The sequence below is a fragment of the Lepisma saccharinum genome, chromosome 27, assembly GCF_977018435.1.
Source record: "Lepisma saccharinum chromosome 27, izLepSacc3.1, whole genome shotgun sequence".
Taxonomy (NCBI): Eukaryota; Metazoa; Arthropoda; class Insecta; order Zygentoma; family Lepismatidae; genus Lepisma; species Lepisma saccharinum.
In genome coordinates this window covers 53304591-53332042 of record NC_139255.1, presented here as the reverse complement: position 1 = coordinate 53332042, position 27452 = coordinate 53304591, and the positions used below count along the sequence as shown (strand labels likewise).

At 37.6% G+C, this 27452-nt stretch overlaps 1 protein-coding gene across 2 annotated transcripts in view; it reads right to left on the bottom strand.

Moving 5' to 3' along the window:
* Window positions 1-27452, bottom strand: part of Cse1 (chromosome segregation 1) — a 117398-nt gene that overhangs the window by 69943 nt on the left and 20003 nt on the right. For both annotated transcript variants that reach the window (XM_083113097.1, XM_083113098.1), the window contains 7 exons: window positions 18658-18746; window positions 15949-16094; window positions 11665-11857; window positions 10101-10246; window positions 8524-8631; window positions 7795-7887; window positions 5639-5806 (listed from right to left, as the gene is read on the bottom strand). In XM_083113097.1, coding sequence (XP_082969223.1) covers window positions 5639-5806; window positions 7795-7887; window positions 8524-8631; window positions 10101-10246; window positions 11665-11857; window positions 15949-16094; window positions 18658-18746 — 943 coding nt within the window. The remainder of the gene's footprint in view (window positions 1-5638; window positions 5807-7794; window positions 7888-8523; window positions 8632-10100; window positions 10247-11664; window positions 11858-15948; window positions 16095-18657; window positions 18747-27452) is intronic.

Sequence of the window (27452 nt, the reverse complement as noted above, 5' to 3'; positions counted from 1 at the left end):
AAACTGTTGATATTTTGTCCAACAAAAATGTCAAATTAATGACTCATTGTCCGTACTCACCTGATTTATCACCTAATGACTTCTTTTTATTCCCACACATGAAAAATAAGAAGCATGGTGAACGATTTGTGTCGCCTGAAGCAGCTGTTGACGCATTCCGAACAGCGGTTTCTGAGGTATCAGCTTCAGAGTGGAAAAAATGCTTTCAAAATTGATTTGAGCGTATGCAAAAGTGTATCGATCTTAAGGGTGAATACTTTGAAAAACAATAAAGCCATTCCCATAATTTCACATGTCTTCTTTCATATTGATTGCAGAAACTTTTCCAGCAGCACTCATATTTATGCAAAGCGACGAGATTTGTGCATGACAAATATGATTAGCCAATAATGAAAAATTCTTACTATTACAAGTTTGATGTATTTAGTTGAACAAAATATTCATTGTAGATGAAACATGCAAATCTCGTGTGTGAATACCAGAGTTCATTAAAAAGCTGATTCAGTATGCATTGATTACCGTATTTTCTTTTGAGCCAATTTCTAGTCCATAATTCTATTTTTTAATTCTCCAACAACGTTCTTCAAATACGGAGAAACTAGTACTCACTTTTATCCGCGAAGCTGTTTTTTCTTTTTTTTCGATTAATTTCAGTGGCCACTGCCACCATCCTCGTTGGAACTTGCTGCACTGTTGCTTGGCGTGCGTCCGTCTGCTATTTCCGGGCGATAACTGCTGCAGTAGTGGAATCCAAGTGTGGTGCGCTTGACCACTACCGCTATCGATGTTTAGTTCGTGCGGGAAGTGCATTATGGCGTGCGTTTCCTTGATTTTGGTGTCTATGAGCGTGTGGGCAGTGTGTTTGACTCGAACCTTTTGAATTTTATGGCTATTGTATTTGATATGTCTAGCAAGACCAGTAGTGGGTTGGGCTTTTTTCGCATCTGCTAGGTGCTGTTGGATTCTTTCATTGACAGATCTGATGGACCTGCCGATGTAATGAGCCTTGCATTCACACTCTGCATCCTATACACCCGGGTTGTCAAGCGGGGAGAGGAAGTACCGTTTGTGCTTGTTCAGTTTATCAGTTATTTTGGAGTTGGGTTTGTGCGCTACTTTGATGCCAAATGGGAGAAGGGCTTTAGCTATGCGGTTGGAAGTGGTGGGATGGTAGGGGAAGGCAAACCATTTATATTGGTCGCTGGGGGTTGGTTGTGGCTGGGCTGTTTGTGGATGGGTTGATTGTGGTAGGTTAGGGTGTCTGACCTGTATTTCCGCCTTACTGCACCAAGTGGAAAGTTGTGATTCAGTGTAGCCATGTTTCAGGGCTATTTCTGTGATGGTGGCTATCTCCTCTCATAGATCCTCTTCTTTGCCACAGTAGGAGAAGGCTCTTCGATAAAAGTTTAGCCACACATTGGCTTTTTGCTTAGGGGGATGGCTGGAGAGAGCATGTATGTACTGGTTGCCTGCATCCGGTTTTCTGTAGACGGTGGTTGTGAATTTGTTAAGTGCACGGCTGATGGTGATGTCCAGGAAGTTGATTTTACCAAGTTTTTCATGTTCTACGGTGAAGTTGTATACACAATAGTTGTATACAAAAAGACAGAAGAATTCAACCTCCTAGTGAACAAGCTAAATAGCATCCACCCCAGGCTCAACTTCAACTGAAATTAATCGAAAAAAAAGAAAAAACAGCTTCGCGGATAAAAGTGAGTACTAGTTTCTCCGTATTTATATACTACCGCATCTCTCTTTTCCCAATTATGAATGTTCTTCAAATTGCTCATTTATCATTTAGAATGTCTGCTGCGCAAGGTCTTATGGGGACAAAAGTATACTGACAAATACAGTAACAAATATCATGTGAGGAGAAAACTAGCAGATGGGTAGCCAGGCCAGCGCCAACTAGGGCATTCCTACTGGAAACCCAGTTCAGTGTAATTCAGTCTTTACTTGCTAGTTCCACAGTTTGTCAAACAGAAACTGATGCAACCGCTCACATGAATCACACAGTGGAAATATGGTTTAAACATTGTAGGTCACCAATTGTACTGTTACAACTTTAAACAGAGGCAGCTGACGAGCAATTTCTGTGGGTTTATCGTACTCTTTGCTTTAGATAGAAAAAAATCTTTAAAAAACTATTAGTTTGGAGCATATGAACAATTACTTGTTGTTGTATTTCCATTCCATTATAAACGTATGTCAAAAAAAAGAGACAAAAGAGGAGCCAAATTGTTTTTGAAAAATCAAACCAGTCATATTTTTATGAAGGCTGATCTGATGACAATGCCGATGTATCAGTTTTCGTAGACACTATAAATTATACAAAATGCATACATATTTTGTGCAACTTAAATGATTACTCATGTGAAATTATATATATATTTTAAAGCAAAACTGGTATAATTCAACAAAGCACAATACTTACGTGTGGTTTAACAGGTTAATTCCAAAAAGAGGTGTTCTTTCCACAGGGTGATTCAAAGAAATGACATTAAAAAGATAAGAGCAGAATAAAAAATAGTTAAAAGGTCAAAGGATAAAAGTTATAGGATTAAAAAAAACTGCATTTTGACCATCAGTTGTCTTGCGTAAAAGATGCACCTGTAAGCTGTTGTTACATGAACCTTTAAGAAATTACTGAAACTCTGATAACATGATATGGTCGAGTATATTACAAATCGGTAAGAACATCAGCATATCAGAGCAGCCATAATTTTTATCTAATTCATTTAGTTCAATGTTGATTAGGGCAGAGCCGATACCAAGGCTGTTGTATCAGTACTTCTTAGCGAGTCTAATTACCCAGGCAATTATCATCCTTCGCAGTTTTCTGCCTCTGGCTGGGTCGGCATAGAAGTCAAGCCTCTTCATTTTTTCCTGGTCTTCCACCACTCCTCTCTTTCCACGGTGTTCCAATCTTGTCTTCTTCTCCTAACACTCTCCGCTATGTGGTGTTTCCGCAGACATCTTTGATTCCCCTTGGTATTATTCCCACTCCTTGTGCGTTGTAAGCTCTTACTGGTAGTCTTTCTGCATCCATCCTCTTCATGTGTCCGAACCACCTCATCTGTGCCTGATCTACCCTGTCTTAACGCTTCACCACATCTACTGTCTGTCGGATCTCCTCATTCCTTCTATTCGTCCCCAATATACAGGAAAACCTCGTTAATACGATATTGGTTAATACGAAGTACCCTTTAATCCGAAGTTCTTCCCATTCCCCAGCCGATAAGATAGGATTTATAATGTACTTCAGTACGGATAAATCGAAATACGGATAATTTTTAATACGAAGTTGTTTACAAGACCCTTCCGCAAAACTGGTTTCGCTTAATTCGAAGTAGACACCTGCGTAAGTCGAGAAGAGAAGATCGAATGTGGAGAGAGCTTGGACGTTATTTTAACTTGACCTTGACATGTTTCCTTGTCGTAAGAGCTGCTGACTACTCGAGGGAAGCAGCCCGAAATGCCCGCTGGACATTGACATTCTTTGTCAATGTGCATAGGAGGTCAAGCTCTTTCCCCACTGAATGCGCCACCTTGGAAATATTTATCAGTGCTAGACGTGAAATGCGAGATAAGATCGCACAAATGTTCCAAAATACAAGACGCGTGGCACCTGAAGTCTCACCCATCTCTCTAGCTCTGAGCTCAAGATCCAGCAATTTCCCGTGAGCGAGGAACTTTTGGCCTGGTAGCCGACAACTTCCGGTAACTACTTTCATTAAAAGCGTGTTCTTTGTGCCCTGTAGAACTTCATTAAAAAAAAGGGAAACTGTTACAGATAATCATCAATGCCGCATAGGCCAACTAAAGATCGTCAACCCGCTCGCTTAATGCGTTGTCATCTAGGTTTCCCGCAAAAGTTGACGTCGATCTTACGTATGTTGCAACTCCAGTTCCCAGCTTCATACGTTTCCCAACTGTGCTGGTCATAAAATTTGCCAAAAACAGTGTTTTGTTGTCTGAGTGACTTCTCCCCTTTATCTATCAGCAAATGGGGGAGGGGGTCCCTTGCTAATTGTTTCGGCCAGGATCCTGTGCGCACACGGGCTCTTTTCCTTTGGCATCTAAAAAAAAGCAAACAGTTCTGAATACCTTCTTCAAAACGAACAAAAACCGCATGATAAGTAAAATAAAAGTGACCCCCTTCCTTCTCCTACAACAGCTCATTATCCGCCACTGATGTGCATGGTAATGTGATAATTGCAGAATTCAGGTCCCTTTTTCTTGTTTGAATGCAGCCATCTGGATAGGAAATATTGCCCGTATTATTGTGTGTTGCATGGTAAAACGTAATGCAATGATCATTTTTTTTTTCACACTGCTGATAAAAGTTCGGTCTTCGACAACTGCGTTATCTTTATCCTGTAATGGAAAATGTTCTAGTGAACGCACATAAAATCCAATATTCATTCTGTCCGATTATCTCCTGTCTCTTGCTTGCGCCATTGACTACCGTCAACATTCTTCCGAGTTTCACTTCTTGCAATAAACGAGATTGTTTCCCTTTCCGTAGGTCTCCGTGCAAACGGGTTTCTTATGAACTAAAATTGTAAGAATTTCGTGGAAGAGCAACGACTTTGCACAATTAAAAGAAAATACCGTTTTTTAAAAGACTTCTTGCCACAACATGCATTCCGTGCATAACCGGTTGTATAACTAGGCAGGATAAATGGTGTTAACAGTCTCCTTGGAATCTTTGTGTCTGCGTTAAGCTCAGTGTTCTCATTTTGTGTAACATTTTTTACACTTTCTTTAGAACGTACAATATTATTATATAGTATATATAAAGCTTATTTTCCGAGCTACCACCAAGTATAAAACATCCTTTGTGGTGGTAATTTATACTCTACTTTATTTACACCTGAAAACAGGCGCCATCTTGAAAAGCTTGGATAACTCGAAGTCATTTAATACGAAGTTGACATTTTTTGGTCCCTTGAACTTCGTATTAACGAGGTTTTCCTGTACTCCTTAATCATTTCATCTCCACTGCCTGCATCTTTCTTTTGTCTCTCTCTGTCACTGTCCAAGTCTCTGCTCCATACATAATTATTAGCACGTAGTGTGTGTTGTATATTACCTTCTTGCATTTCATACATACATCCCTGTTCCATATTAATCTTTCAACGCTTTGCTATAAGTCCACCACCCATTTGTCCTCTCCTCATATATTCTTCCACTTCTCTCAATTATGCTTCCTATATATTTGAAGCTCCCCACTACCCTCAACTCTTCCGCGTCCATCTTTATTCTTGGTTCTATACTGGCTCTGTTTCTTGTTGTTATTAGCACCTCACTCTTTTCTGCCCTGAATTTCATTGCAAATTTCAAAATTTCCATTTATTTTGCACCAAGATTATGTGAAAACTGTATTTTGTGATTACACAACAGGTATATCTGGTGTAATTCTTGAATATTGTAAAGCAAAACTGTGATAAATTGATGAATATAATTGGAGTGGAATAAATAATAATATTCTGAACAATTTTAATTGTTACAATTTTGAAGCATCCATGCAAGCGAGTATCGGAATCATATGGGTATTGGTTCCAAGTGGTATCAGTTCTGCCCTAATGATAGTAGTTAAAATTACCTCCACCTCGGACTTCTGTAGTTAACTTACCAGATCATATTTTGGCTGCTGTCCCGTGGAAACCAGCAAGTTCCATATAGCAGTAACAAAATTAGGCAGGTAAGGTTGGAATTCTTCATCGTACTTCTGGGCATAGAGGGCAACGTTATCACACACTTGAGACTTCAACTGCTCCAACAGGCCAGGTTCATCATCAGCCTTTAAAAATACAATATTATGTAACAAATTTGCATCTTTAGACATCTAAAACCATTTTTTATTTCTGGGCACCAATAAAATTGCTTCGAATTGTCAAAAAATCATTAGTATTGGTGTACTAAAGGTATGTCATGCATTTTGACTATCTCTCTGTATTAATTGTGACAATAAGGATGAATAATGACGTACAATTTTGTGGGAATAGTTACTTGAAAATGCAATATTTATCCTTAGGGAGTGACATGTCACAAGTGCGATGTGTCGCTCAGAAACAAATATTCAGAAATAAATACAATATTTCATACCAGATTGACACCACAAGCTGCAGATGCAGCTTGTCACTTGGTTGATTGTATTTTACTTTTCTGCCACTATTAGCTAATTGTGAAGATCACGATGAGTGATGATATGATGAAGGCACACTCAGAAAGAAGACCAATGCCCTGGCTGGGATTCGAACCCGGGACTACTAGCATCATAGCATGCTGTGTTAACCCTAGGTTACCCATGCTATACAAGAAACTAGGGAAGTGATGAAGCCGATTACATATGTATGAAAATTACGTTATGATTCTTCATCATGTAGAGTTTTTGTAATAAAATTATTGCAAACTCTCATTCAGAGGATCAGCCTACTTCAAAATCAGAAATAGACCAGTACATTGCTGAACCGACTATTCCACGTAACCAGGATCCACTGTTGTATTGGAAATTCAAAAATGAGTATCCAAACCTGAAGCATGTGGTGAGAATATACTTGGGATACCTGCTGCATCAGTATTCAGTGGAGGAGTGTTCAGTCTTACTGGACTGCGATAAGAGAACAAGTAGGTTACTTCCAGAAGTGTTTCCAAAACTCGTGTTTCTGAAATTGAATCTGCCAGCATTAAATTTACAACATCAAGAACAGGAATTTGTTTTGCATTTCAAGGAACTCTTGTGTACCAATGTTAAATCTCTTGAGAATCTATGTTCTTCTTAAAGGTTCACATAACCATTTTTTGTAGATGCAAATGTACATTTGCATCTCTTGAGAATATATATGTATATACATATGATATGCAATAGAAATGTACATAGCAGATTTATTCTTGTCATGCTGAAAATAACATCCCACTTTTGTTGAATAATCTTATGTGTCGGAATCGGTTAAATATCGGCATCGGTATAGTTTCCAAAAATTATCAGTGAGTACATCGGCATTGGTAAATTTTCAGTTTCGTCACATCCCTAGTCCCATCCGTAACAAAAAATACCATCATTAATAAAAAAAATAACCAATTATTGCATGAGTGTCACACTCACATTTTATCATTCACAAAATCTAACAAAAAAAAAATCTTCAGCAATTTTCTTTTTTTTTTTAAATATATTGATTATAACAACAACTTACCATCATTACCAACCAACCAATTGTACAGTGGCACTGGCACAAGTGTCTCAAATGACACACATCAAAAGTGTGTGCCTGATAGGACCACCAAGTGAATTTTTCCTCCTATGTATATTATATTTTATGTTTTTATGAACAAAAGTAATACAAACATTGATAACTCTCTAGGGAACAATTAATTTATTTTCAATTTTTTATAAAAATTTTCAGTTGAAAAATCAAAAAACTAGAAGCGGTGGGGCCTGATACTTGGGTCTGAAAGCTTGCCTAGTATATACAGCCCAAACATTAGATTCCAACTACATGGCACTACACTGCCATGTAAATATAAGCAAGGTGAGGAATTGGGCCCCATATACTCTTTATCTCAGCTAAAGTGGAGGTGATGAGATCACCACCAGGCTCCCAGGTACACACAGATTAGAGGCTGTGTCAGAAAAATCTACAAGATCAAACCTGAATCTCCCACATGGCAGACAAGCACCTGCCAAATGGACCAACACATCCCCAATTTCTTTTGTTAATGAAGGTAAAAACAGTTAAGACACACACTATGTATGATTTACTCTAATGAGAATTGGTAAATTCTACATACCCTCGTCTGTAACTCCCTGATATCTACATGGAGTAAGGTATGAAAATTATTCATCCACGTTTCCATGTTATCTTCAAAGAACTCTGGAAAATCCTGAAGGAAAAGATAACAAAAAATATAAACATCCCTTGAAGAACCTAAACAGTTCATTCAATTGCTTAACTAAACAATGAGAACATGTCGCATTGTTCATTTGTAGAGCAGGAACTTACACAACAGGAATGTTCAATTTTCTTGCACAGGAACAACAAAATGACAAAATTGTGCACTAAATTACAGATTATTTTATTATGGACATAATAAAACACATTCCAAGAAAAAAAATTATTCCATGTATCATTATTTAGTATACTTTATGATACTTTCCTTGCCAATTAACACTGCAGTTAATTTCCAATATTCATTTTGTGGTAACTAATTAAGAAATTTAGTGTAAGCTACGTAAAGTGGAACTGTGCTTATATATTTTTCACGTATCTAAAATTGAAAAGTTACAAAATGGGAAATGTACAAAATCTCAGAAAATGTAAAATCTGGGAATGATTTCATATACCCGAATGTTGGATTTGCTTATTGTATTACTTATCTGCCAAAGTGGAGGTGTATTGCTTAAAGAAACATTACAGTCTTTTTTAGATGTATCCATTCGGCAAATATGGTTTCTTAAAAAATATGCACAACATTTAGACAAGAATATGCACATCTGAAAAATTAATAATTGTAGCATACCTGGTAATTCAGAGAATAGAACACTTTGCAAATAATAACGAGAGAGTTGTAGATTACTCGCAAGGCATCTGGGTTAGTTTTGTGTTCCTCCGCTAGTCTCATTGTAGCCTGAAAAATGGTAATAAAAATACAATCAGTTTTTATGTCTACAAATCTATTATACACTAATTTTACGTGAAATATTTACATAACATAACTGGTACTTACAAAACAGAAAGAGAGTGCAGGGAAATACGGAAGCTTGTAACCAGCCAACAAGTCAGTCCGCTCTTCCTTCCAAATAATTAGTTTGTTTACTTAAATATAAACATGAGTAGAGATAATTATAATACTTACATATACTTTCATAATTGGGAAAAGAGAGACGCAGTAGTATATAAGTACGGAGAAACTAGTACTCACTTTTATCCGTGGAGCTGTTTTTTCTTTTTCGATTAATTTCAGTGGCCACTGCCACCATCCTCGTTGGAACTTGCTGTATTGTTGCTTGGCGTGCATCTTTTGTTTGTAGTTCTCTGGCTGCCGCTAGGTGCGCTGTTGTTAACTGTGCATCTCAGTCTGTGTCGTCTGCTATTTCCGGGCTATAACTGTTGCAGTAGGGGAATCCAAGTGTGGTGCGCTTGCCCGCTATCGATGTTTAGTTCGTGCGGGAAGTGCATTATGGCATGCATTTCCTTCATTTTGGTGTCTACGAGCGTGTGGGCAGTGTGTTTGACTTGAACCTTTTTGAATTTTATGGCTATTGTATTTGATATGTTTAGCAAGACCAGTAGTGGGTTGGGTTTTTTTTTGCATCTGTTAGGTGCTGTTGGATTACATCAGCAGGTCCATCAGATCTGTCTATGAAACAATCCAAAATAGCAGTAGACACAGACCGAGACGCACAGTTAACAACAGCGCACCTAGCAGCAGCCAGAGAACTACAAACAAAAGATGCACGCCAAGCAACAGTAGAGCAAGTTCCAACAAGGATGGTGGCAGTGGCCACTGAAATTAATCGAAAAAGAAAAAACAGCTTCTCGGTACTAGTTTCTCTGTATTTACATACACTTCTTGCAAACATTGGAAATTCAACAAGCTTGCTAGGATACATAATACTAAATTTTTCTACATTGATCTTTCCAAAGTTCTCATAAACTTGAATATAATTTACATAACACAAATACACTGAATAGAATAATAAAATAAATTGTATCAGTCAGCAAAAGACTGCTGCAAGCAGTACAATTTCTTGAACACTTATTGCAACATATTACTTAAGTTTAAAATACATTATAACAACATTGAGAACACCATTGCTGAATGCACAAAGACATGACAAACAGATGGTCTTCCTTCTTGTCAAATCTTCAGCTTGTGAGAAAAAATAGAGCCTTCATGTATACGTAGTGGATATCACTACCATTATCACCCTGTAACAGCATGTTCCAATGTTCGATACCCAGTGGGCCATGCCAGTTTTCAAAACTACTTGCTTGTACGAGTAACAACCATAGATTAGAAGAAAAATCTATGACGCAAGCAATATATACATACAAGATGAAACATCATTTTTAAATTACACTGTCGTAACTTACCACAAACAATTCTGTGAAAGGTTTTGCAAAGTTGTCCAGTACAAATTTGATTTCCACCCAAAGTTCTTGTGATTTGAATTCGTAACGGTACCGCTTGAATAGAGAGTGTGCTGTGTGCAGTACTCCATTTATAACGTGAAAGTCACCTAAATAAAGAAGAAGAAAAAAATTACCACCAGACTCACCATTTCACAACAACCATTTCCATACCTAGAGGAAAACAATGGATAATACAAAACATGAAATGGGGCAAAGTGAAGATTTTATATTTTGCACAATGAAATTATGACATCACCAACAGACAACTCAACAAGATTGAGTCCAAACAAACTCATCACGTGGCGTTTTCCCATGCGATAGCATTGGATATTCCATTGCAACCTGGGACACCTTGCTTCCAAGGCAATGACATTACCACTATGCAATCGAGAGGCACCATCACATGGTGTTTCCCTATTCAATATCATTGGTTTCTTCATCAAAAGGGGCAACATTTATAATTGCGGCAGCAGTTATGAAACAAAAAATGTGTATCGTACATCAATATAAAGATGAGATTTTGAAGAATACACCGACATATTACACCACATATCTTACAGAGCAGAAGGTAAAGAATAACTGGAGAAAGGATTATAATACATTTTCAAAGAAAACTGAGCTATCCTGATTCCAAAGCTAAACTGCCTTGCCGCTGATGAATGGCTGCCGAGTGATGGCAGCATCACATGATTGCAGTGATGTTCCCTCCCTATAGTTTGAGATTCCCAGATCAGATCCCAACTAAGAGCAATCACTTCATTTCATATCTTACTCAAGTCATGCTTTACATTATGCTCTGTTAAGATATATGCAAATATATCGCAGCATTCTCTGAAATACCATCTTCACATTGATAGCATTTTATAGGTTTGTCGCGTGTTACTCACAAATCCAGAATATAGAAAAGGAAAGTTAAAAATTGTACTTACGTATGTGAGTATAGTGCTCTTATTGTAGAACGACGTTTCAGAGATTGACTATCTCTTTCCTCAGGTTCGTATAAAAACTAAGTACTTGGCATAGTACTGACGCAGTACTTAGTACTTAGTTTTTATACGAACCTGAGGAAAGAGATAGTCAATCTCTGAAACGTCGTTCTACAATAAGAGCACTATACTCACATACGTAAGTACAATTTTTAACTTTCCTTTTCTATATTCACATTGATGCATGATAGGTACACTTTACAATTTTGTTTCATAACTGCTGTCACAATTTTAAAATTTGCCCATTTGATGGAAAATACAATGATATTGAATAGGGAAACACCATGTGATGGGGTCTCTTGATGGCATAGCGGTAATGTCATTGCCTTGCAACCAAGGGGTCCCGGTTTCAATACCCAACGGAGGCACGTAGTGGTTCGGATCGCACTCAAGATCCAGTCCCAATTACCTTTTCTGTGCATACAAGCGGATTTAGAAGAAGAAAAAACTCAAACTCAACCATGTGATGGGTTTGTTTGGACTGAATGTCTCATGATGAAAAGGTCATATGAAACATAATTTCATAACATAAATCTTACCTGTACCGAATTTTTCCACCATCTGTGTAATTAAATTTGGCCACTTGTTGGGAAAATCTTCTCTGCCGATTATAGAGACTGCATCGCTTAACTGCTTCTGGACAGATTCTGGGGCACGGAGCATCAGATCAACAATCAACCTTTTGACGGACTCGCGGTCTTCTGAATGTATTCTGTCTGTAGAATCTTCATCCTTAGGGGGGAAAAAATCAATTTTATCCCAAATTTTATATCTAACTAATTTACATTTCTATCACAGATCCTACATAATAAAAACATACAACAGGTCACAGATTTATTTTTTATTTAGAAAAAGAGATTCAAATGTATTAAGTGGTTGCTTAACAAACTTCTTATTGTGTATACCTACTTAACCTTTAGACCTTGCCAGCCCAAATGCTGGACCATCAGTGGTAAGGCACCAGCTGCTAGAGGACCACTTTTGGGTAGGGATGGGACCGATTATTTTACTGATCCAATATATTGATAAATATCTGATAATTTAGTGCAAAATTATGCTATTTTGTTGCAATTTTTATGGATAATCTCCATGCCCTAATTTCTAAAAAAATAAATATCTAAATATGCTATTTCTTTTTCACTGCAGTCACCTTGAAACACACATTTATTAAGGAGGTCAATGAACCTTTCAGGTTCTTCAAGGAACATTTCTAATTTTATATCGGATCGGAAGAATATCGGTTATCATTATCGGTATTGGCCAAAATTTCATATCGGCCCATCCCTAATTTTTCGCCAGCACCATGTACTGGCACTTTGCACATCATTTCTTAAAAACCACAAATGATATTGTTCATTTACATACATACGAACATATGACAAATGACAAAGCAATATAGTGCTTGTTTGTATTTTTTTAATAATGCTTTATAAAAAGGATGCAATGTTATTGGAAGCACAACACATGCAATTTGCAGTGAAGCAAGACAAAAGATTACTCTTCCACGACATGCCACTTGCACCCCTATGTTTCGAAAAAAAAAAAAAAACACCTGGAAAAAGGCAAGTTTATTATTATAAAACATACATTTCAGGAAATTGTAGTAATTGGTGAGGGGAAACAGCCTGCTCTCATAATATGGACATGAACACAAAACTAGGGATGGTTAAATCTGGATATTGGATAATTTTATACTCAGATATGTGGACAGCAGAATTATCTTCATTATCCAGATATTTGGATTGTCCAAATTATCCAGATTATCCGAAATGTTCAGATATCAAATAATTCAAAATACAGATATCCGTTATCCACCATTCCTAATCAAAACCCACTAAAGTTCCACCAGCATTTTATTAAATTTTATCCAAATTTCAAAGGACTGGATGCCAAAGATAAAGTGAATATTGGTAAGTTTAAATGCTGTTATTAATGTTCTCTATTAAAATTATTTGTTATTATCTGATCTAGTCTTGAAGACTTTACTAACTTCATTTGGACCAAATTTATTACTATCATCTCAACTTTCCACAGAGGTTACAAAATATCCCATTTACAAATCTAGCAGAATTGACAGGATTTTCTCTGCAACTCGGTGGTACATAAAATAAACCACCACACATGGATCCATCTTTCACTCAATGTGAAAAGTGTTGGGATGGCAACAGTTACTATCAGACTACCACAGTACTATGCTTCTTGCATAAAAGTGCCACACTGACACTGAAATTTACAGAACTTTCAAAAGTAAGTCTTACGTAAAAAGTTAGTAACTTCATTAAGTGTGTTTATACAACCAGTGGTGGCCGGCGGCAAGTATGATGGGTAGTGCCAACGTGATCAAGAAATTAAAAAAAAAAAAAACCTTCTTGATGTTGCCCCAATGGCCAAGATGTTTATCCTCATTTGGTAACGTGGAAAAACAGTGTATGTTTAAGTAATAACACACTAATACGATTCCATCTTTACCTATCTTTGTACACTACAGGACACTTCACTAAAAACACAATTACAAGAGGAAGGGAAAACAAATCTTCTCACTTTCTTTTCCCCCACACACGTATTCCAACTGGATGTTGAAAATATTCTAGACATTTGATGTAAAAATAAATTGTCGAAATGCCAAAGGAAACTCACATCACCATAGGATTTTTTACTTTTATATTTTTAAAAAGTCTGGATGGCCCTCTAGGCGCATCTATCTATCAAAATGTTCATTTAACTTTGGAAAAATACTAGGTTCGTTTCTCCAAAAGTTGGCAGAAAAGTAGATAGTACCTTTTTCACGAATTACTTCCCCAACAGGTCTTACAAATCCGTCGTATTTAGTGACTTATCTCTGAAGATGGCAACTGTGTCAACACTGCAAAAGTTCCCTCACTGTGCCAGGCGAAAAAGGGCACGGCTGGCGTCTTACGGGCTAACCCCGTTGGCTAACACCACCCCCTGCCACCTTCTTCCCGGCTCATGGTGGAAATGTTACTCGCTGAGACTTCTCCAACCCTCTGCACGTGCTTCAACTTGGTTAGGCCAGCTCTTGGGTGGCATGGACCGCTGCCTCGCCGAGGGTACGAAACAGCTGGCGATGCAGTGAGGAGGTTGGGGCGGTTCATATCTAGTCTGTGGTTGGGGCGGTCGTCACGTCAGCTTGACTGATTGCAAGATTTGAATCTCCATGTCTGTAAACTATCAATGTATTAATTTAACAATACTTGGGCTAGGTATGCATTTCTTCTGAGGGTAGTGTGCTGTATATAGCTATTCGGTACTTTAGTATTATACGGACTACCTCATTTCAGACCGTCTGTTTTCTGGGAAGGCATAAGAAACACTTATGGACATAATAGGAACACTGTATTTGAAAGTTTTCAATATAAATCATACAATTAGCCTTTTGTTAATTGTGATTTCCAAAATTCAGCCATATCACCGAGAAGCTAGTTGAAAGCATCGACACCGGGCACAGCAACCCGATTGCCACATGTATTCTGCCAAATACGATTCCCACTTACTGGACCTAACCTAACCGAATGACTCATGTTTGCAAGGGGAATATACAGTAAACCCTCGTTAACACAAACTCGCTTAAGATGAACACTTGATTAACATGAACAAAATGTTGCTCCCGGCAGGGATGTATTATATCTTATAGAAAGTTTTATCGGTTAACGTGAATTTCGGTTGACACGAATTACGAACGGTTTTTTAGTCCGTTGCATCATTAGATCTCATTTAACATGAACTTTCAAAGTTTTTCATAATTTTTTTCTGTTGATCCTCTGTCATTCCTCTGCTAGGTACGTAAGAAATTGCTCAACAATCTCTATCATCTTGTCAAGAATCAACATATACACTATTGTAACCAACAGATTCAGATCAACAATGTGCTCAAATGCATCTTTCTATTCTTTAAAACATAGCCAGTACGAGTAACATCAAGATTAAAACTTGGGTGCAATTGCTCGACAATCGCGATCATTGCGTCAACAATGAGCTTATACATATTTTACCAACAAATTCAGTTGTGTGTTCAGATGTGTATTTAAAACGTAGCCAGTACAAGTAACATCAAGTTGCAAACAGTTAAGACAGGAGTCATTTGATTTTTTTTATTTTGAATTTAAAATTTTGGGTGAGTCAGCACTTACTCTGTCACTTTATACGGGGTCCAGCCCCTTACCTGAACTAAAATGTAAACTTATAACATATATGTAACGTTGGGAGACTAAAATATTCTGACTTAGGTTAACAGAACTTAAATAAGCATAACTAATATCGTGTTGTAACTAAAATATTAAAATATTCTGACCTTGGTTAAAAGCTGAGGCTGTAAAGAGGCACTCAGCACACATAAGGACAAAGGACGACACACAAAATTATACTGGACAGGGCCAGTCGCCAGAGCCTCGTTCGTCTGCAAAATGGAGTCCAGGGTGTACTATGTGGAAGTGAGGTTGATAATTGGGCGTACTACGTGGAAGACTGCCCCTTACACCCCTCATGGCCAAGAGGAAGCAGACAGGCATAGATCTGCAAAGAAAACTGAAGATCCCCGGTTAGCACGAACTCTTGAATTCCTTGGGATTCGTGTTAACGAGGGTTTACTGTAATTTAACGTAGACAAATGAGGTAGTCCATATAATACTGAAGTACCAACTTTTCTAGTAGGTAAAACTTGACGATGGTGTAGCGGTCACTGTAATTAAGGAGTCACAAGTTTGATTTTCCAGTGTCCCAGTTGAGTCCCAATTAGCATGCCTCTGAAAAATGTTCAACATTATGCAGAAACAAATAAATTTGAAATAAAAAAGAACATTACTTACAATCTTCCAATTTCTTTTGATGTAGTTTTTGAATGCTACTGCTCCAGCTACCCTAATTGTCAAATCAGCACTTTGGTTGTCTACCAAGTGCAACAACAACAACGGGTAGTTCTTGTTCACCTCCACAGATTCAAGGAACTTCTCAGCTGAAATTTAACAAACAGATTCTTAAATTAACAGTCCGGTTAAATAATATGCTCAACAAAAATCAAGAGAATGAGATTCATGGTACCCCCTCCCCCAAGGATAGAAAGGGATTGCTCTGTTCTACTGATCAAAACAGAACAGCAACTAAGGGAGATTTCTAACAGAAGGGACAAGTGGCACAGGCATATTCAGGCTAAAGCAGAACATTCACCCTGCATGTATGAAACTGAGGCGACATGACACATGGTATGACACTAAAAAACTTCTTACATCATGTGCCGACAACATACTTGTTAAAAACAATAAAAACACGAACAGCAGGGTAAAAAACACTTTACGAGTTCTTCCAAGCTTTCGATTCCATCGATTGGGATCATCATCAGGAAAAGCATGCTGGTGCTACTCACTGTATCTGCTGGAAGATGTTGCAGTCTTGGTAAGTTCTTGTAAGTTGAGATTGTTGCCTGGGAGAGATGGATTTTTAAGTTTTACTGTGTTGTACCATGATAAATAAGGATTTCCACATACATTGCCATGAAGACTATTATACCTTCCTTAACATCCCATTCTGCCAGAAAGGGAACACCACCAGCCAACAATCACAACATACAAGAACTTACCAAGACTGCAAGGACATCTTCCAGCAGACACAGCGAGTAGCGACAGCAGAACTTCAACTGCGTGCCTTTCATAGTCTCTCGACCAGTCCCGATGATGATTCCGAGATGGAATTTAAAGCTTGGAAGAACTGCTTTTTATCCTGCTGTTTCTGTGTTTTTTTGTTGTTTTTAACCAGAATGATGCATTGTATTGAGGAAACAACCCAGTCTGAGCCACATGCAAGAAAGACACGTTGCTTCAGTTCAAAATGTCCTGAGGTTTCACTTTCAAATGATACATGTCACTTCGGTCTGAAAGATCCCTAACGCAGAGCCAATACCAGAGATGAACAACAGAAAGTACCACTTGCAATATTTACTGACACAAGCCGATTCCCAACCTGGGAGTTTGGGATTTTCATACGATCAACAAAAAATGATGCGCAACATTTTCATGGAGTTTAATTATCCAAGAAATTATTCACAATTCATTATTGTTATTTATTTTGCACCAGTACTGTGCAAAAAAAGGGGGGTGAAGGGGTTATGAATCAAATGAGTCCCACATCGTTGCCACGCGGTCTAAGATATTCGGCTCTGGCTATGCGGCACATGAAGATTCGAGTGTGCTGAGAGAAAGTGAGAGAAAGCGTAAGAACTCTTCTTTTGAGATTTCGGCCTGTGTATAGGACTGGAGGCCACCCACTATTGTGAGAAAATTGGGGATCAATGAATGAGTAGTGTAAACCGGTCAAGGAAACCTACAACATCTGGTGGTTTGTCGTGCAGACCCGTCACCCAGTAACTGGTCGGATGATCTCCCACCTCTGGTGGGAGTGAGCCGACAGTCGGTACGTGGCTGTTGCACCTTGGGTTATTATTATCAAATTAATAATATTACAATTTAGTTTATTAACATTTTAAAGCAAAACTGTGGTAAGATGTTTATAATTGCAGTGGAAACTTACATATTAATATTCATCAATATTTTGAACAATTTTTGTTAAAATTTTCAGGCATCGGTAGCACTATCACTGCGAATCAGAAGAATATTGAGTACGGTTCAGCCCTAGCAGCAACGTCACCATTTTATTAACTTCATTATTTTCACAAATGATGGGCAGAAAGATTTCCCAAACATAATTAGTAACTTTTCAAATTGTTTGCAATTAGTATTTTCTGAGACAAGCCAATATGGATGTGACAGTGAACCAACCTCTCTTCCAAGTTGGCAAACTTTTTGTGAACAAACAGAATTATATGTTCACCTCCTTAGTTACTTTCACGTTATTGGTGACGATTGATTGATTTGGTGTTTTAAGTCCACTTTGTGCACATTAAGGCTAATCGGGACTGGACCTACAGTTTAAAGTGGGATCCGAACCACTTGTGCCTCCACCGGGTATCAAACCCGGGACCCCTTGATTACAAGGCGACGACGCTGCCACTGCGCCATCGGGGAGGCACTTATTGGTGACGAATAAGAAAAAACAGTTTCACTAATACTCATGCTCTAAAATCCCAAAATGATCTTTCCCTCAACTTTTCCAGTATATTTAAATGAATTTCCAGACACCTCCATACGCTGTATAGTGTTCCAACTAACTTTAACTCAATTCAAACTATATTTTTAAGAGTGAAAACATGAAAACATTGACTCCAGTTGTAAGAAACACTATATATTCCTATCCATTTCTTTGTTACATGTGAACAACCATTATGGTAAATTAGTATTTATAAATAATTCAAAGCTTTACATTCCATGAAAATACAACAACAACATTTCACATTCCCCGTCTCTATAAGGAGTCCCAGTTCAATGAGAATACTGTTTAATCAATAATTTGAGACATACCAAAATGAGCATTGTTATTGATACAAAGTAGTTTCACCTTTGTTTTAATAGTAGCCATTATGCAATGTAATAATGAGTATATAGGTTAATATTTGATCAGATACACACCTGGTTTTCTAACACTGACATCAGCAGAAAGAGTTTGTTGAAGGTAACCCGCCAGCGTTTCAATGTTTCCATCATTTAGCTCCATTTCGCTGCAATAACAGAATAACAATTACAATTTTATTCACCAACTTACTTACTTATGTTCAGATGTTTTTCTTGGATCTATTGCTATGAATTTGGAACTGCTTCAAGTTTTGATTCCCAAGTCTACCTTTTGGTAATAGTGATTCATGTGGTAGAGAGATGGAGTAGATATTTGATTTCTGTTACTTAGCGTTGCTTTTCTGCCACTTCTAGCTAATCGCAACAATAAGTGATGACGTGAAATTGATGAAGAGACACTCATAAACAATGCCGCAACCACAGGGGGGGGGCAGGTGGCATTGTCTCCCCCCTCCTGCGACCTTGGACGGAAGTTCATTCTAGGGGAATCAAACATTGGAGTAAAAAAACAAGACTTGCATTTTTCTTCCAGACAGTCATGGGCACTTACAAGGGGCAATTGCCCCCCTATCAATTTCAAATTTTATACAAATAAAAACACAATTCGTAAAATTTTCTTTCTCGCTTTGCTCGCAATGTCTGATATTCTTATAGTCCAAGTTCAGAGCCATAGCTATGTGGCGGCCGGAGTCGGCCTAGGGAGCAAAACAATGGATATGAAAAAAAATGTTAACGACAATGCCATGGCGCCCTATGGAAACAATTGCTTTCTATGAAACTTAATAAGAAATATTAATGATGACACTGTAATCCAAGAAGTCATTGATCAATCAAGGGATTCCTATTTGTTTGTCAGTTGTCAAAACATGTATTTCAACTATAATATAATACAATTCACACACTACTTTGCAAAATGGTTAACGTAGCCAGTAGGCAAACATTGTCTGTAGTGATGCAAGAGTCTCCCCTTTAAAGGAAATAAGAGTTTGTGGTGGACTAAGGGACCCATGTCTTAGCAAGTACAAAAAAATGTACTACAAATTTTTACACAATTCATCAAAGTGTAGATAATATGTAACAATTATTATTTTTCTTTCATAACACAACACAATGGTGTTGTTGAATTCTCATTAGATTCCTTTGTGCATAAAAATCTTGCATACTGTAAACTAGAGGGAATCATTATGAAGCATGATTTATAAAGGGCTCCCTCAATCAGTTCTGCAGACGCGCCCAAAGCTGTTGGTACATATTAATCATCTATTAACATTAACGGCCTGTAAATATCAAGTAGATACAGTCCCCATTAGCATATTTATGTTAAACTTTATATTCTTTGGCAATCTGGAAAGGTCATTATAGAAATATTGCTATTTGATTTTGCTTGAAGTTTTTTTTTTCTCTCTCTCTCTTTCTTCGTTGCAGTTTCAAGATATCAGATATCATCCCTTTTCTGATACTTATCTCTTTCGTATCTGCCAATGCAACCCAATATATTAAAAATTTACCCCCTCTAGGAATGACTTCCTGGCCACGGGCCTGTTCCATGTCCTACGTGGTCTCCCTTTCGGTATCTTTGCATCCAATCCTCCCATTCTTGCTTCCCATACCTGTTTAGGTATTCGATGTTCAGGCATTCTGCTGAGGTGTCCAAACCATCTGAGTTGTGCTTGCTCAACATCCTGATATATTGGTTTTGTGTTTAATGTTATTCTGATTGTTTGATTTCTGATTTTGTCCCTTCTGGTCTTTCCCACTGTTCTCCTCAAATATTTCACTTCTGCTATTTGTAAGTTTTGTTTTTGTTTTTCATTAATGATCCAGGATTCACTTCCATATATCAATGTTGGTACATAACTTGATTTGTACACAATCATTTTTTTTTTTGGGCTTATTTCCTTTTCCCCTAAAAATCCTTTGTTTATGGCATAATATAATATGTTTGTATTCTTTATTCGCGTGTTTAATTCTTCATCTATTTTTCCATTACTATTGATTGTAACACCTAGATACTTAAAACTTTGTACTCGTTTTAGCTCTGAATCTTCAAGGCTTATTATGCAGGGTTTTTCTATTCTCCCTATCCTTAACACAGTTGTTTTATCTTTGTTTATTTTCACATATTTCTTTGACATATTACCATTTATTATTTCTAAATTTCTTTTTGCTTGTGAATTTGCAAACAATACAATATCATCTGCATATAAAAGTTCAGACACAGTTACAGTTTTCAGTTTCCTATTTCCTACTTTGAATTTTCTCTTCTTTGATTTTATTTCTTTCAGAACATCATCCATCAGAATGATAAACAAGTATGGGGATAAAATATCACCTTGTCTTACTCCTATTGTTATGAATTCCACTGATCTGCCAGTTCTGACATAGCATCTATTTGTTTTGTAGAAACTTTGTAATGCTTCTACTAATTTTTTGTTTACATTGTTTTTCTTTAGGGTTTTCCAGGCACACTGAGTAGTGAAATACCTCTGTGATTTCCGCATTTCCTGTTATCTCCTTTCTTATATATTGGTATTAGTATTGATACTTCCCAATCCTTCACTATCTTCTTTTCCTTCCATGCCACATTTATTATTCTGAGCAACAGATCTCCTTCCTTTCCCATATACTTGATCATTTCTGGTGCAATGCCATCATGACCAGCTGCCTTTCCTAGTTTCATTCTACTAATATCTTTCTTTAACTCTTCCCATGTAATTACTTCTTGTTCTACATCTAGGATATCTGGTTCATCAGACCTTCTCTTCATTTGGTACGTTTCTTCTTCCACTTTCACTTAATAATTTTTGGAAGTAGTTTTTCCATCTTTTCATTATTTCTTCAGAATTTGTTAATATTTTCTTATTTTCATCATATATAAATTTTAAAGGGCAATCTTTTTGTTTCCTCATGTTCTTCAAAACTTTGTAAAAAAGTTTCTGATTTTCTTTACGATTTTGCTCCATATTTCTTCCAAATTGCTCCCACATTTCTTTCTTTGCCTCTTGAACCACTTTCTTCACTTTATCTCTCTGCTTTCTATATTCTTCAAATACCTACAGAGTACCCACTGACAGGTATTTCTTTAATTTTTCTTTCTTTTCTTTAACCTCTACTTCTACTTCCGGATTCCACCAATTTGTTATCTTCTTCTTGCTTCCTACTCTACATGTTCCACACATTTGTCCCTTTCCATTCACTCCAGAGTTTTTCTAAGTCCAAGAAAGGATAAATACAGACAATGCTCCTGAAAGATTGAAAAGAAAAAGTTTATTTTTTAAAAAAACAACATAAAACCAGATTCTCTTCGCTCCGCATTTCCTAACAAGCTCCAGCAGCTGAGTTGGAGTGGCAGGGTTGCCAAGTGCATAGAAATTTACACTTAAAAGTCAAATTTCCCTACTAAAATTAATCCTAAACTTTGAATACCAATTTTGGCCTTAAATTTCAGCCATTATCATTAGAGATGGTGAACAAAGACACATAACCTAAAATTAAGCTTGAAATGTACTGAAAAGAATGTTGTTTAACACAGCCTTCTATCGCTTTTCTTAGCTGAGCTATAATAATTATCGCAAGTGTCTGCAAAGGCCAAAAAATACCCAAAGTCATGAAACAAAAAATGGCCACCATTCTTAAACAAAGTCAAGGGTAACAGTTCCGATTGTGTTATGCTCTTTTTCAAAATCTTGTAGCAGAAACACTAAATATCGTAGGACTTTGGCAATCATTGTCACACGAAATTTGAACCTTTCTTAAAGTACAGGGTGTCCCACGAACGGCGCAACTGGGAATTAAGAGTGGCGTTACTTTGTAACCGAAACCTGTACATACATAAGTCATACACCAAATGTTAGCCCTGTCCAAGTAGATATTTTTAAACATAGAAACAACAAACGGGGTGCAGTGTTGTTCATGCAGTGTTGCCAAATGTAAGTGAAAGTGTAAATTTATTTTTACACAAAGCATGGAAAATTGCATGTCAAACATTCGTACGGAAATTTGGATGTCAATTTCCACCTTGGGTAGGTGGACTATTTCGCCATCTATAGTTCAGATAAGAAAACTGATCGTTTTCGCGTATAGCCAATCCTGAAATGCCTCGTAAAGGCGTACCGGTCCAAATGGGTGTTTTAAAAAAATTATGAGGTACAGTGGCAACACTGTTGATGTTTGAAGGCAACAAAAGGTGTGTTTAGTGATGGTCTATGACATGGAAATACTGGAAACAGGAAAAAAAGAAAATGAAAATTATGGTGAAAAAAGTGTTACTTACCTACTCCTGGCAACCATGCAATGCGATAAGAGCGCCCACCGAAGGAGAACAAAAGAATCAGTTGGTTGTGTACTCAGAACTGTTTGAGCCGTGCATTTCGCATTGTTCGTAGGGGAAGATTAGAATTGTTCTGTGAAATGAAGTACTCTTTGGAAGAGAGGGTGTTCATTGTGGAACATTATTTTTGTTCAAAATCATACGCTAGTGTAAAAACTGTGTTTTGCGAGAAATATCCGAATAACAGTGTTCCAGAAAATTCGACGATATATCGACTTGTTTCCAGATTTCGTGAAACAGGATCAGTTAATGACAAACCCTACCACAGACAACCACCAGTTTTGACACAAGGTGTGCTGCAGGATGTGGAGCAGAGAATATCACAATCTCCCAGGAAATCTGTTCGTAAACTTGCTGCACAGTCAGGTGTATCAAAAACAACAACTCACCGAGCGTTAAAACAATTGCACCTACGTGCATATAAGATACAGGCTGTGCAAGAACTGAAGGAAGCAGACAAAGGTGCACGTGTAAGATACTGCCAGTGGTTTAGAAATTTTATTAGAGACAATGGTGTGAATATTTTGGATAAGGTCTTTTTCACGGATGAAGCATGGTTCCACTTAAATGGATATGTCAACAGTCAAAATTCTCGACACGGGTCAAGTAACAATCCCAATTTGTTACATGAACAATCACTTCATCCTCAAAAGATCGGTGTGTGGTGCGCGATTTCGCGGAGAAAAATAATCGGGCCATTATTTTTCAACACAACAGTAGACGGAATAGTTTATCGTGACCTTATCACACAGTTTATTTCTCTGTTGGAACGTGATTGTTGGTTTCAACAAGACTCCGCAACATGTCACACGTCTAATGAAACTTTAGACATGTTGGCAGAGTTTTTTGGCGATCACATTATAAGCAAAAACTTATGGCCCAGTCGCTCCCCGGATCTGACGTCTCCAGATTTTTTCTGTGGGGTTATTTGAAACAAACAGTTTACATTAATAACCCAAGAACACTTGATGATCTAAAAATAAACATTTGCACAGCCATTAACAATATAAACCAATCAACCTTGCATAAAGTTGCTTCCAACATGATAAAACGTGTTGATGAATGCCTCAGGGAAAATGGTTGTCATTTTCAACATCTTTTGTAAAGCTACACTGCCTGTTCCGCACATTGCATGGTTGCCAGGAGTAGGTAAGTGACACTTTTTTCACCATAATTTTCATTTTCTTTTTTTCCTGTTTCCAGTATTTCCATGTCATAGACCATCATTAAACACACCTTTTGTTGCCTTCAAACATCAACAGTGTTGCCACTGTACCTCATATTTTTTTTTAAAACACCCATTTGGACCGGTACGCCTTTAGGAGGCATTTCAGGATTGGCTACACGTGAAAACAATCGGTTTTCTTCTCTGAACTATAGATGGCGCACTGCACATAAACGACTAGAATCAGTGAACCGATGCCGGAAACCCTTTTGTACCTCACGGATGTGACCCACAGAGAAGCGGAAGTTTGTTCGAAAGATGATAGTAAACAAATGGCTGTTGTCAATGGTAGGATTACATAGGAGTATATGGAAGTGGAAAACCTGTGTCAACAAAACACCCAGTAAGTTATCGCTAAAACTCCGCAGTATGTGTTAACAGAAGTAAATCTAAATCGAACCATGTAAAAATTACTTTCGTAGCATGATGAAATCGCAATAAAACTAAAGGAACTGAGACTGTCCTATTCTCAAACTGTCATGTTCAAAGTTAATATTATTTATGTTATTGATGTTGTTTTTAACTTATGCATGTTTATTTTATATATATTGTTATAATCATCTTATCACGCTGTATAAAATACAAGAAATCAAATTGCTGTTACCATAGCAACGAGAAATAATAAGTACTAAAAATGGTGATGGAAGTAGTGAGATTTTCTGCGCCTGTATTGTATTTATTTTAAATATAACGGTTATCGTTAATTATGCAATTTTATTTGCATTGATAATCCTTCTGCAAGTTTAAGCGCAGCGACGGTTATCAGAACTTGGGCCAAGTCAAAGTGGTCCAGTGCTGGACCATTTGGTATGGACTGACCCATATGCATTCTGGTAAAACTCTGGTCTTAGTACAATTTCTGTGAACTAAAAGTGGATGAACATCACAGTAAAACAAGTGTGAAGGACGAGGAAAGAGCAGGTCGTCCAGCCACATCCACTACTGATGACAACATTGAGCAAGTCCGTGAGCTGGTTCTGAATAACCGACGAGTGACTGTTGATGAAGTGGCAAACCATATACACGTTAGTCATGGTTCTGCATATGAAATTATCCATAACAGGCTCAACTTTCATATTCTTTCTCTCTCCCTTTCCTTCTAAAGAGAGAGAGACTCTCTTTCTTTCTTTCCTAAAAGAAAGAAGGAAAGTCTCTTTTCTCTCTCTCTGTATTAGAAAGAAAGAAATTATCTTCTTTCTATCTTTATCTCTCTCTCTTCTTTCTTTCTGAAATAAAGAAGGAGAAGAAAAGAGAGAAGGAAAGCCTTCTTTCTTTTTTTAGAGAGAGAGAGAGAGAAAAAGATATATATATATATATATATATATATATATATATCCTTCCTTTCTGTCTCTCTCGTTCCTTCCTCTTCCTCTCTCCTTCTCCTCGGAAAGAGGAAAGAAAGCTCTCTCTCTTTCCATCTTTCTCTCTCTCTCTCTCTTGAGAGAAAGAGATATTCTTTCTTTCTCTTTCCTTCTTTCAAAAAAAAGGAAAGAAAGAAAGAAGGAAAGAGAGAGAGAGAGAGGAAGAATGAAAGAAAGTTCTTTCTTTCCTTCCTTCTTTCGCCGAGAGAGAGAGAGAGGAAAGAAAGAAAAATAAAGTCTTTGCGAGATGTGTCCCTAAAGAACTCACTGACGAGAACAAGCGAAATCGTTTGAGAATCTGTCAGCAATTATTGGACAGACATGGTAACGAAGGTGAAGCCTTTTTGAAACGAATCATCACTGGAGATGAAAATGGACCCATCATTTCGAACCTGAGAGCAAACGCCAGAGCATTGAATGAAAACACCCTGAATCTCCAGTGGAAAAAAAAGTCAAGCGGCAACACTGCAGGAAAAGTGATGCTCACACTTTTTTGGGACTCAGACGGGGTAATTATGGAACATTATGTGGAAACAGGGACAACAATAAACAGTGAACGATACAGTGATATATGCTTTGGAGCAAGTTGAAGCCTGCAATTCGAAGCAAACGACGAGGTCGATTGTCGGAAGGCATTATTTTGTTGCATGACAAGGCGCGTCCCCATACCGTTGCCAACCTTCGAGGTGTTAGAGCATCCTGCATACAGTACCGATCTCGCCCTGTCGGATTACCATCTGTTCGGTCCACTTAAAGATGCTTTAAGAAGCCGTTGATTCGACACAGATCAACATGTGAAGGAAGCGGTGCATACGTGGCTTGCTGCTCAACTGAAAACTTTTTATCTCAGGGTATCGGAAAGCTTGTGGAATGTTGGACCAAGAGTATTGAAGTGCAGGGGGACTATGTTGGAAAATGATATCATTGTAAGTTTTCTATTGTTGCTGCGAAAAATAAAAAATAAATGATTGCATTTATTTTTTGACTGACCTAATATATCAATTTTTCTTCTTTCTGAGCACGTAAGAGTCATCGTCATTTTCTGTTAGGACTGTCCTTCTCCTCCCCAGCAATACTTAAACCATCACGGTAAAAGTTTACTATCCATCGGACACCTATAACTTCTGAGTATTAGTCAATTTTTGACATTCGTACTTACCTATCTGCTTCGCGGAACATTCCATGAATGGTTTTTAGGGCTATCCATCCCGGAATCGGTGCAAAATTTAAAAAATATATATATATATTTTAGTTTGAAATTTTTGACTCAAATTTCCCACCGATTCCAGGCTCCGCTCCCAACCGCTAACACGGCCCCGCCTCCACTCCTGCTCCCCGGCTTTTTCTATAGACTCCCTGTTAAAGGCATGTTAGAAATTGGCCGGAGTTACCTGCCCCCAAATTTTGAAATTTGAAGAAATCTGTTTCCAGGATACGGAAAACTTACCCGAATTTCACACAAAACACCTTCCCGATGTTAGACAATACTCAGGAACTTATTATGGTAAGTAGTTTCTTCTGTAGAAATGAAGAAATCTGTCCGACGGATAGTAAACAAGTACCATAAATTGAAATCGAACCATGTTAAAATTGCATTTGTGGCATGATGAAATCACAATAAAACAAAAGAAACTCGGGGCTTAGGTAACATCATGGTAATGTTTAATAGTACTTCGAATGAATGAATGTGTTACTTTCATCTCGTGTGTGCCGTGGGGCAAACTGAAGTACCTACCAACAAATAAAGAGTACAGAATTGGCTCCTCCAAAAACATGGTGTGTTGGATTTAGGGGAACGAAGCAACTGACAAATCTGTGGATGCAAACGGCAACTGCCTGGATCGCTTTATAGACTACTCAAGAGCTACTGCTCAAACTTAAAAGCAACGATCTGGTGAACCAGCCAGGGACCTGCAGAATAGATTTCGCTGCTGTC